The following is a 12992-nucleotide window of genomic DNA, read 5'->3' on the forward strand; positions in this document are numbered from 1 at the left end:
GGACTGCTCATTGGCATTACTGGAGATAAATTACCCAGCATGCTCCAAAAAGCTAATTTCCTGTGTCCATAGCAACCGCTGTGTTTTGTTGTGAACAGTGCTGGTTGCCATGAGCCTGTTGCTCCCTGACATTAATAGCTCTTTAAATCAGCGGTAAAAGAAGTGTTAAGAGCAATCAGTGTCCCTGCTTGATTCATGGTTACAGACAGGGGCCCAAAGCCTAGGCAAAGGCCTTTTACTCTTCCTGCTTAGAAATTTGTTCCTCCAACCCATTAGGCACCTTTAATCACAAAATAACAACTTTACAAGTGGAAAATTTGAGCTTAACTCTTAAAACTCTTAGAAACACAACTTTAATTCGGATGTTTGAAACTGCTATTAACAGGGAGGACTTGTTTATTCAGAGAGGACGGTCATCCCTAACGTGAAGGAATCTGCTGGACTGACTCTGATATTTGGTTAAAAATAAGTAAAAAAACAGGATAAAATTAGCTCAGTGAGATAAGGCAGGGTATATTTTTATTACTTGTATACTCTATAACATCACTATAACATAATAAAATGCTTCAGTAAATATCACTGCAGCCAAAATGAGCAGCGTTCAGAGATTCCTCCTTAGAAGCAGGCGAGATTCAAAACACACTGTTTATGTGTCATATAACCACACAAATTCTTTAGCTTTTGACACAAAGTACGTCCAACTGAGGACTGACCCAAATCCTCTAAAAGACCAGACAGCAACAATGTCAAAGACTAATACTGTCTGTTTCATTTCTTCCAAATAACCGTCTTCTCTTGTGGAATATAAGCATCACTATGAGTGACAGGCAGTGTCTCCTGGTCTTGGCCAGTGGCCCAGTCCCGGGGGGGGTGTATAAAGGGGTGGGGCCACAGGGGCACTGCCCCCAGCTGAAAGCTGATTGGCCCCCAGTGTGCCCTCTCCCATTTCACTCACTGATTCAACACACATCATTGGCTAATGATAAAGTTGGCCTCTCTGTATGAATTATGGCCTCTCTTATGCTCCCCATCATAAAAAAAATCTTCCCTGAAGATTCGCCCCTGCCAGTTCTTTTCACTCAGTGCAGTTTGGTTAACTTCTGCCCCATCTCCCAGGATTCCATATGCCCCCCCACTTAAGGACAAAAGCACTTGTGCTCCCCCCCCCCCCCCCCCCCCACCTGTCAACAGCAGAATAAATTTAAATTTAAACTGGCCAGATTGTTCACTCTGCTCCGGTACACAGCTCTGCTGGGGGGTGGGGGAGAGGGATGGAAAATGCTTTACTTATACAATTTTTTTGGGGGAGGGGGGAAGCTGGGACCATTGCTCTGTTTTCCTCCAAAAGGGAGGATGCCGTAGTTTCTAAATGAATTATGCAGATTCTGGTTAAGTGATTAAACACAGCAGCGATGCACCAAAGCAAAGTCTGCATGCAACAAACCAAAAGACAAGCAGCTAAGATGGTGTAATATGCAAGAAAATTACAAAACATACACGCATGTCAGCCTAATGGGAGGGGGGGGGGGTCATTGACTTCTCTCAATGTATGGAAAAAAAACCCCTGAGGAGACCCTGAGGTTCTTGCTCCAACATCCAGCTACTTCCAGCGCTCAGTCCCAGCTTGGGAAGCACCTTCAGGAGATGCTGGCTAGTGATCATGCTCCTTTGCCCGTCTATCAGCGGAACGGAGGCTCATCCCCGCACGGGACGTCCTGCCAGGTCACTCTGGGCGGCAGCTGGGGGAAATCAGCCATCGGCTAGTACTCAGGGACCAAGGTGCAGTGTAGAGAAAGCGGTTTGGTGTGTGTGTGTGTGTGGATTAGATATACATTAGGTTGTGAGGACCAAATGTCCCCACAATGTGATAAAAATGTGTTACGTTGATGCTGAGGGGGCCATCATTTCAAGCTGCCAAAGTATTTTGTTTGGTTAAGGTTAGGGCTGGGTAGGGGTTAAGGTTCTCATGGTTGGGATTAGTTTTGTCCACAGAAATGAATGGACGGTCCCCACAAAGATATGAGTCCAGGTCTATGTATGTGTGTATGTGTTGGACTGTGTCTATGCTCATCTCGACCATTTCTGTTAGTGATCCTGGTTACCTGGAAGATCTGCTTGAGAGAGAACAGGGCCCTCCGGAGCTCTCGTCCGCTGGAGCTGTACAGCTTCTCTGTGGAGAAGGAGTTGGAGATACTCAGTGAGTTCACAGGTCAGGACATTTATGAGAGATACAGGGTGACTGTCGGCTCGAACATCACACAGCTCTGACTGAAACTCACCAGACTGGAAAACAAATGTGAGAAGAACGGAACACATTTATTACAACTTATCTCTGCCTTTAATTTCCTTGTGACTAATGTGTTTTTGATGGGCGCAATCAATCCTTGACAGTATCCATTATGCTGCAGCTGGGAAATTAGATATCTGAGAGCAAAGAACGACCATGATGGAGCAGAACTGAGAGTGGGATCGCCGTCAAGAGGAGGATGCGGGGCTCATTCACCACCCGTCAGCGCGTTCAGGGTCCTGCTGACGTTGTGCTCTCCCACCGGGATCGATCAGACAGTCCGCTTCCTGGAGGTCACTCATGCCTTTAGCGGTCACAATAAAAAGGCCTTTTAACAGAGCTGCATGAATTGTGAATTCGACACCCTTCAGTCAGCCCTGCCTTCAGGAACACGCCCCCCCAACCCCCTCCCCTCCAGGCTCCACTAAGAGTGCTGTCTCTTTTTAAAGTGGGGGAGGGGACAGAAAGAGGGGAGCCATAATTTATACAGTGTGGCCAACCATCATTGGCCAGTGATATGCTTTGAAACAGTGAGTGACAGGGGAGGGGGACTTTCAGCCACTGTCCACCACAAAAGGGTCTTGGGGGGTCGGGGGTGTCAGGACGACATTGAATTTTGTAAGATGGTCATTTTAAGGAGGGCCCCCCGGGTGAATTCTGTCTTATGGGGGTCCCTGACCTCTTATGGGGGTACTAGGATGCACCAGAGTCCCGTCACTTTGAGCACAGCCCCCTATTGTTGCCTGCTTCACCGACGGCCTTCATTAACCCCCCCCCGGAAGACACGGGCAGATTACTCCCACTGCCGCGTCTTACTGGCATAGCTGCTCGCTCGTGTTTGTTTACTGTTTACTCAATCTTGTAAATCTGTATATCACAGCTTCCTGCGCATTAACGAGCTAATTACTCGTCTGTGTGCTCCTGCGGCTCCCAGCTCTCCTCCTCATATCAACACTGCATTTTAACCATTCAACTCAACTAATTAATTTAATGTAAATGAACCAGCACTAGCTGCCCAAAATGTGGTACCAGGAATACATGCACACATTTGGTCCCAAAAATGTAATATACATGACCCACATACACACACACACACACACACACATGCACACGCAAAAACGTAGTCAGGCTGAGTTGGATGCCACATGTTGCAGTGTCCACACCTCTCACCGACTTGCTGTAATTCCTTCTACCTGCCAGCGTGTGGCAGTGTTGGGCTCCCTTCCTCCACTGCCGGCATCAAAGTGACAATGGGGACTTTCCACAAGAATCTCACACCGTGCAGATATACACACGTCACTCACTCACTCCTCTCTCTCTCATTTTCCCCTCCTTCTCACGGTGACGTCTGCTGTCCCCAATGCCTGGCTGCTGGTCTTTGTGTCAGCCCGAGGGTGTCACAGACAGCAGTGCCGCTGTCTCCAGCATCTGTGAAGCAGACACCTTCACCCACGGTGAACTCCATTCTATCCTGCCTCCCGACCTCTGAACCATACGACTCAACTGGGGAGGGGGACTCAGTGCCTGAGCAAAGAGTCTGAGTTTTCTCTACCTGTGAGCTGTGAGGGTGTTTTGGTAGGATCTTCCAATCCCTTGCCCTGGGCCACAGGAAGGCCAGGAACTTATCCTAGGCAGCATAGAGCACAAGTCTGGGGTACCCCCTGGACGTGATGCCAGATGAGAGTTGCAATTCTGGATTACACTAAAATCTAGAGGAAAATGCCAGTCCCGTACATCCCTACCTGGCCCACACACTAAACCCATTTCTGCGTCACTGCCATGCATTGGAGCTCCTCTCTACATTCACAGCCAGCTACAAGTCTCTGATCGACACAGCGTACCCACTGAGGGTAATGCGAGTACACATTTGTGCGGATGTTTGTGCGAGAGAATGCGAAAGGAAAGAAATTCAGCAAAGTACTGGAGTAATTTTTTTCCCCTTCAGAATAACAAATGCCCGACAGCTGAAGGGCTGACAGATGGAGATCCCGTGCCAGCAGCGTGGGCAAGAACGCAGATTCTTCAGGCGGCGTAGCCAGCCTGTCTGGAGCATCGACACCGTGAGCCCCACCGACACAAGAAGCCCCCTGGGGAAAAATTGTAGAAAAGGAACGTGCGTCTATCAGCGGGTCGCGCGGTCCAGGAGCCACCGTGCCTCGATGGAAAAAGAGGACCGTAAATCTCAATCAACCTTCTCATGGGTGGCCAAGAAATGCAGAAATTAAGACAACTTGGAATTTTTTTTGGAAATGCCGCATGTCGACACCAGGACACGGTCTCCTCAGCGGGACCTCCTGTGTGCTCTGATTCATGTCTGCCTCTCAGGCCGACTCATCGCCGAAAACACTCAACCCACAGCTGACCTGAGAAACAGACGCTGAATGCTGGGGAGTCCCACCGTGCTGCGGGTGGCGCATGGCCAAAGCGGCGTGTATATGTTGGGGTTAAAGATCTGCGTACGATGCAGCTGTCTGTGCAAGTGGGGCTGCAGTGAGTGTTAAAAACACAGCGCTGTCATCCACTCACCGCTCTCTTTAATCCTTCTTTTTCATGGCTCACCACTTCTTACTTTAGAAATACTGCAAAAACTATAGGCGCACATACAGGGAAGCCTGACCCTGAAGTCAGAGCATCCCGGCAACCAGGTGATCCTCAGACATGCATCAGACGTGACGCAGGACAGAGACGCTTCCCCGCTAACCTGCTGCTTCAGTGCCATCTGGGGGAGGATCATTAATCTGTTAATAAACATCCTCAGTGGATTCTTCAGTCTGGATTGACTCACGACTCTTTTTGGATGGCATGTCAAGAGGGTGGGTGGTGAAAGGGACACGGACACGCCCCTTAGAAAAGCAGGCGAAAACATTTGTCCAAAATCCATTTGTTTGCATGGACAGACACCCCCACCCCGCACCCCCCACCACTTAAATGGCCCATTTCCCTTAACGAGCACAGAGAGGAGACCGCCTGGGTGAGCTGGCCTATACTGTATGTCTGCCATGACCCGTGATCACAGCGCTCAGAATGCACTCAGCCTCCAAGCCAATCCGGTGAGAATGGAAAACCTGGGATTTTAACTGATACGGTTCCAGCAATTCTTTAGGCATCAAAGACATCCATCCATCCATTCATTTTCTGTAACTGCTTGTCCTATTCAGGGTTGCGGGGGGGGTTCAGAGCCTATTCCGGAAGCTTTGGGCACAAGGCAGCGAACAACTCAGGATGGGACCCCAATGCATCAAAGACATTTGCAATAATGTAATTATCTTTTATTACAGTTATTGCAGTAATGTAATTACAAATGCACTTCCTAATAAAAAATGACAGTTCTTGTGCATTAATCCTGAGAGTATCTGCATCCTGTTTGGGATTAACCCAGCCTTGTGCCATGCTCTGCCCAGAACAGCTTCCATTCCTCCTGTCACCCTCACCAGGATAAGCGGTTAGGCAGTCTTTCCCAATCTGGTCCTCGGTCACCCACAGTCGGTCCATGTTTTTGCTCCCTCCGAGTTCCCTAACCAGACTGTCCACATTTTTACTCCCTCCCAACTCCCTACCAGAAGCTGGGAGGGAGCAAAAACATGGATTGTCTGTGGGTGACCGAGGACCGGACTGGGAAACGCTGGGTTAGAAGATGGATGGATTAATACTCAGAATTCTCCCCCGAGATACTGCTCATTGGTATTACAGCGGCACACAATAACAGTACTGTTCGACTATATCATTGATATAGGCTGCAGTCCCAGATCCCTCCTGTTGTGGAGACCTTCCAGACTGGCTGATCTACAGACACGCATGGCAGCCAATCTCAGCACGACCGTGCAACCACATGTTTCTAGCCATGTTATGGATGCGCAATGCTATCCTACGATTGTGCATTCGTGCCAACACTCGGTGCGCTTCAGTTTCATCACTTGACTCATAACAATTTAGCCATTATGGTGTTTTTGACTTGAAAAGCTCTCCGGTTAGGTTCTTGAGATGTTTTTCTACTGCGTTGTGTGGCTCTTGCTCCAATCCTAACTCACACTTGTTACTGGTCTCTCACTCGGCATAGCTGGCTCTTTGACGGCTGCATGCTTGTAATATACTGTCTGCCTCACTTATTTGTCTCTTTGGACAAAAGCATCTGCCAAATAAATGCATGTAAATGTAATGCAAATGTAAAAAGTCCTTCCTGACAGAGGAGATCAGGACAGCGCCACTAGGCTGAGTGGATTATGACCCAGACTTTCCCGGGTGTGAATAGCACTTCTTTTCTTTGGAGCATTCATGTATTTATGAACAGCTGAGCCGTGAGGTTGCCAAGTGCAGCCATGTGGGGGGGGTCAGCGGGGGGGTTAGCGGGGTCACTTCCTCCAGATGTCGCGCTAAGCTCAGTGCATTTCACCGTTGCCATTTTTCTAGGATTATCTGATCGGTTCATTTGGAAAACCTAACTGGGAAACGTTGGCCCACTTCAGTTCAAACTGTTTTCTTGGGTTTCTGAGGCTTTCATACCATGACCACGCTGAATGAAACATGTTTTCTCCTGAACTTACGGAAGTGCCGAGTCACTCAGACACTTCAGCCCAGGTCGGCGCAGCCACCTTGACCAGGAGTCTAGAAAATCTCACCCTACTATCTCTGTATCTCTTAGGCCATTTATTTTGGAAAATCAACATGGAAATCCTGCTTCACTGCTGACTTTCCCACGGTTCCTGAGGTCAGCCATCGAAGTCGGCGCGTTATATTGCTCCGGAGTGAGATCCCAGGCCGATCCTCCTTCTTCGCCTCCCTGACATCAGCGCTGCCGGGACCAGCAGCCTTTCATTATCTTCTGAATCCGCCACAGAGCCGTCAGCGGTACGTGTCTGCAGCACCGTTTAAGTGTTGTTTACGCAGAAGGCCTCCGCTCCTCAGCTCGGGCCGCGGCCCCCGCCGCCGTAAAGCTGTCAGTTCCTGCCCTCCACAAACGGAGCACATCTGCCGAAGCGGGTGGGTCCCGTCCCGTCCGTGTCCTTGCACCGGAGCACCTCTCTGCATGGGAAGTGCTGTGACTCGCATTACATCTGTGACTCGCATTACATCTGTGACTCGCATTACTTCTGTGACTCGCATCACTTCTGTATCAGCTGGTGTGGGTAGGTGCTTTAGGAGCATTGCCCTAGGACAGCGGGGGAACAGAAGCACTCGCCCTGAGGCCCGCCCACTTCACGACAGGAAGACATCTCTTTGTAATACTGGAACATGACATGTTCCGGAATCACATTTGTTGTTGTGAGTTAGAATTGTAATGGAATATCATACAGAAACAGATTAGTCTGGTGCTGTAGGAAGTAAGATATATATATATATATATATATAAAATATTCATCCAGCCTTCCTCTAACTGCTTATCCTGCATGAGGCCCCCCGGGACGGGAGGCTGCGAAGTTCCATCATGGGATGTCAGTCCATCACTGGCACAGACACAATCACACTCTGTGGGCAGTTCAGAGACACCATTTACAGTAGCCTAGATACAAGTTTTCGGACTTTGGGAAGGAATTAAAGAACCTGAAGGAAGTGCACACGACACGGGGAGAACACGCAAACTCCACACACACACACGACACGGGGAGAACACGCAAACTCCACACACACACACAACACGGGGAGAACACGCAAACTCCACACACACACACAACACGGGGAGAACACGCAAACTCCACACACACACACACAACACGGGGAGAACACACAAACTCCACACACACACACGACACGGGGAGAACACGCAAACTCCACACACACACACGACACGGGGAGAACACGCAAACTCCACACACAAACACGACACGGGGAGAACACGCAAACTCCACACACACACACAACACGGGGAGAACACGCAAACTCCACACACACACACGACACGGGGAGAACACGCAAACTCCACACACACACACGACACGGGGAGAACACGCAAACTCCACACACACACACGACACGGGGAGAACACGCAAACTCCACACACACACACGACACGGGGAGAACACGCAAACTCCACACACACACACGACACGGGGAGAACACGCAAACTCCACACACACACGACATGGAGAGAACACGCAAACTCCACACACAAACACGACACTGGGAGAACACGCAAACTCCACACACACACACGACACGGGGAGAACACGCAAACTCCACACACACGACATGGAGAGAACACGCAAAATCCACACACACAGAGCGGGGGCAGAATGCGAGCCCCCCCCATAAAACTCAAGTGGGTGTGAGGTAACTACCCATTGAGCTACCCAATAGAAAGGTGCATACATTTTGCAGTGTAGATGCACATGCTTTTAGCTGGTGTTAATTAATCTGTAAACATCTGTTCACGTGCTGTACATCTGCATCACCGGTTTAAAGCTCATACCACTCGCTCCGTCTGACCTGCTTTTCAGCCGCCCCCCACGTTGGGTGGGATCATCACCTGCCAACAGGTTTAACCCATTTGTCATACGCTAATTCTCTGGCTCCCATTGGGCAGCAGCAGGAGTGACTGACAGCGCAAAGTAAAGGCCGCCAATTACGGGACTAGGAGCTGCAGCTCTGCCGAGGGCTAAATTCGTCACGCTAATCAAAGTGGCCTCTTAATGTGAATCTTTCACCGGTGACTGGAAATAGAAGCTGGGAAGGAGGCCAGGAGACGGTAGTGATGCAGTGACGGCCATGCTGGGGGGGCGGGGCGAAGGAGCGGGGGGGGGGGGCTCCAGCAGTCTTCCCCGACGGTGCCAAAAGCCAGAGCCAGAAGACGGTAACGATGATAAAACATGAAAAGTTGGAAATGTGACTCAGTCAAGCGTGACCTCGATTTTGGGAACACAAAGAAAAATATTTACTTCGGCACATCTTTGTCTTCAAAGCGGCCGAGATAATGGAGGTCATTAACAGTGTAATATCACTTCTTGTCAGTGAACAGACATCGGCCTAAAATAGAAGTAGACGTTACTCCCCTGCTGGGTACAAACAACACCACGTTTTCATCGGCTGGCTTCGGCATTCCGCCCCCGCCAAACCTCGCCGCTCAGGGAGAAGTGAAAGGAGAAATGTGTCCAACCAAAATAGCAGGGACACTGGGTCAGGTCTCCACCACCAGGGGGCCTCGCCTTCCCTCTGCTGTGTTTGCAGTTGTGGGTCCTGCCCCAGACTGGGGGTGGGCGGGGAGGGGGGGGGTCTCCCAGGTGCTCATGCATTGAAACACGACCACTTTGCAGGGATCCTGGACCTAAATCCCTGGGCTTTCAGCAGCCAATAGAAAAATCCAGAAAGAACGGTACATACTATGTTTAAACTTCCATTGACTGACGTTTTGGTTTCCAGGGCCACACACACACACACACACACACACACACACACATACACACAACCTACTCAGTAGCTGATTTACCAATTTGGAGAATCTGCACATTTGCACATCTTATATTATTATTATTCAAAAAATGTTTTACTTATTTTCTTTGCATATTTCTACTCACTATTTGGAGCTCTCAAGAAACCTCATTTCATTGCCTACATCTACCGCCGTCAGCCGTACTGTTGTGCATCTGCTTAATAATCTTTAATTTGCTTTGATACAGGCAAGCTTAGCAAAAAAAGAATCGCCGCTCAGTTTGAAGTCTGTCCTTGCTAGTTCTGTTGCAGCATCATCATCTTCTGTCGTCGGTCACCCTTGAAGCACCTGGAGAACTACTTCTGCTGTATTATAATATTATGAATTATGCAAGTCACAGAAATGCACTGAAGGGGAAAGTCTCCTTCTTACTCACCATGGGTGCCAGGAACCTCCAAGGTAGTGAGCCCCCGGAGGTGTGGAGGCCAAAGTGCAGGCTGACTGCCATGGCCTGTACCTGCTCAGCACTACCGAGGTACTGATGACTGAGGCCGCATCAGCCAGGCACCATGCTATTCTCCTATCCAGTCCCCCTTATTACTCAAGCCTGCCTGTGTGTTCCTGTCACTGATCCCAACAGACATCACCAGCACTCTGTAGTTCACTATATATCAGGTGTTTTCCCACATTTTAGCTGTCAGTCTAATAGCTTTGAAATTAATACTAAGTCTGTCTCTGAATAGTCCCACAAGCGCACACGCACCTCTTAGATGGCACAATTAATGGGGCACAGGTTGGGGGGGGTTACTTTGGAAAAGACTAGACTGCATTGGGTGGCGAGGGGGTGATTTTACTGTAAGTTAGAGTGTTTACTTTCAGGAAGTTAAGTGGCAGGGCAGGAGGAGGCGAAGGGGCTCTGCCCCCGTCTGTCAGAGCAAAGTGCGCCGTGGGGGGGCGAGGGGCGAGGAGCCCGGCCTGCGTTGATCTGCTCCTGACCCTGCGAATGCTTGGCCATGGCAGCCAGCTGGACATGCGGGAAGAGGACAGGTCAACCCATGGCGGACACCATTCAGGGGGGCAGCACTCTACAGGGGCCCTTCAATACCCAAAATTATACCTTAAATTGGGGTTTACCACCCGTTGTCCTGCATTGGGGGGGCTCTCCAGTAGAGCTCATTCTTTCAATCTGACTCCCCAAGGGGGCCCAGAATTTCTAGTTACGCACTTACTAGGTTCAACAGAAGGGACTGGTGTCGGACTCTGGATTCAGCCAAGCAGCCTAGGTTCTCTCCTAAAGAGGAGCTTAGCTGACAGAACCATTGAAAATGCAAACCCCGCCATGGACCAGACCCTGTTTCAGGACCACGAGTCCCTCTCTTCATCTTCTCCGCAGACCAAGCCCACTGACATAGTAAGTAATTAGTAAATAAACAAGAAAAACAGCATGTTTTTAAAAGCTGGACATTTACGCTGAGAACATGCACAGGATAGTAGGTCGGTTAAACTGGATTAAAATGAGCAAGTGGGAATTATAAAGCGGAATTTCAGGAAACAATGAGATCACCCCGAATTAGCGCCGATGTAAAACGTGAGGACATGCGACAGAAGGAGCGAAAAAATTATTTAAAATAGCCTCGAAAATGTGACCAGCCCACTCTGTGACAAGCATGACCCCTTACCGGGAAATACTGGCCACACGGTAATAGTGTGCATAAGTGCACGTGTGTGTGTGCGCCTTCGTCTGTATACATACACAATCTAATTAATTTGTTCCTGCCACTTAATTCGGGCCTGATGGGAGACAGATGGCTTGAGTAGGAGGAAAACGGTTTCGATTAGTGAGCGTGAGCCAGGGCCGCACAGGCAGCAGGCTCCGTCACTGGGACAGCGTCCAGCAGGAAGCCCGCAGCTTACCCAGAGGGCCTCATGCTGCCTGTACTTCCTGTTCCTGTCACATGGTTGCCATGGTGCCTGTGTTACATTCATAATGCTTATACCTGCTCTGATACCACTCTCTTTAAATCATCATTCGCAGACACCTTGAAGTGCACTGTTCTATTTTTATCACAGAACATGTTAAATGTTTACAGACATCTGTATGTGGTCCTCATTTCTCTCACTGATGAGAAGCCCAAAATTATGAATACAGCTTCCATCTCAAATTAAGGTGCAGATCTTCAAGAGCTCCCCCATGAGGACACGCAGGTACATGAGGACTCTGCCCTACTGCTCTGTGCTGAGAGAGTCACATGAGTTGATCCCAGTAATCTGTTTTATGACTAACAGAATCCCATAAACCCCTTCTTATGTGCAACGAATGTTGTTTACACAAATATATAGTCCCATAAAAACATAGTAATGACTCTAAGTACAATATGTCATTCTCGTTTCTAGGGACCAGTTAATTGATTACTGTCAAGGAGTTTTAATGAGCCATCATCATATTTCCATAACAGCAGCACAGATGAGCTGATTCAGCTTGGTCTATGCTTTGATTTCACTTTGTTGATAAATTTGTTGGTTAAAATTATGAAAATGCATCACAGATGATCAAAATTGGTTACACTATCACACATTACTGGATTTTTTTGTTCTTGGTTCCTATATTTGTTCTGAAGCTTTACTATTGATAGTTTTTAGGGAACGCCATGAGTGCAGCTGGAATCGTGCTGTAGGTTCCACGCTCGCTGCTACGGGGAACCCTTTGTCCTCAACTTCTCCCTCTTGACAGCTTCTCAGACCCAAAGTAAAACCCAAAGCACACAATGCCACTGGAGTGTTGGAGGGAAGCCGTAGCTGCGCACATCGTCACCATGCATACAGCTTACATTCTCACAAAGGACCCTCATAAATATGCCTAAAAAACAAAGTCATTGTATTTCATTTCTAGCTTATGCTCATCTATTTTGTCAGCTAGAAAAAAATATTAGTATAAACGTCTCATTCTGTGACCTTAGCAGAAAAAAATTTGTCGATAATGATGCGCCGTTCCACATCCCCGCCCGGTGTGACCAATGGTGACAAACATCACTGATGTCGTACCGTTTACTCCGGTGTAACTTACATAGTTGTCACATGCATGGTCCTAATGATAAACTCGGGCAGGTGGTGCAAAGGAATGCGTAAGGATTTGAGTTGCTGACTTCTAGATCACAGATGCTTCATGATTTAAATTGGGAAAACTCAACAGCAATGCCAAAAACACAAATGGACCATCTAAATCAAGCACGAGGAAACGTATTGAATTAGTCCCCTCACAGAGGAAACCGACATGTGTCCGGCATCCTGCAAAAAAGTCGATTTAGGCTGACGTCTTGCCTAATGAGGTTGGCCAGCTATCATCAC

The 12992-nt window shown here is 48.7% G+C and overlaps 1 protein-coding gene across 2 annotated transcripts in view; it reads right to left on the bottom strand.

Annotated features, from left to right (window-relative positions):
• Positions 1–12992, bottom strand: part of fhod3b (formin homology 2 domain containing 3b) — a 144400-nt gene that overhangs the window by 70600 nt on the left and 60808 nt on the right. For both annotated transcript variants that reach the window (XM_023824351.2, XM_023824350.2), the window contains exon 4: positions 2103–2170. In XM_023824351.2, the coding sequence (XP_023680119.2) occupies positions 2103–2170 (68 nt within the window). The remainder of the gene's footprint in view (positions 1–2102; positions 2171–12992) is intronic.

Source organism: Paramormyrops kingsleyae, chromosome 9 (assembly GCF_048594095.1).
Source record: "Paramormyrops kingsleyae isolate MSU_618 chromosome 9, PKINGS_0.4, whole genome shotgun sequence".
Classification (NCBI taxonomy): Eukaryota; Metazoa; Chordata; class Actinopteri; order Osteoglossiformes; family Mormyridae; genus Paramormyrops; species Paramormyrops kingsleyae.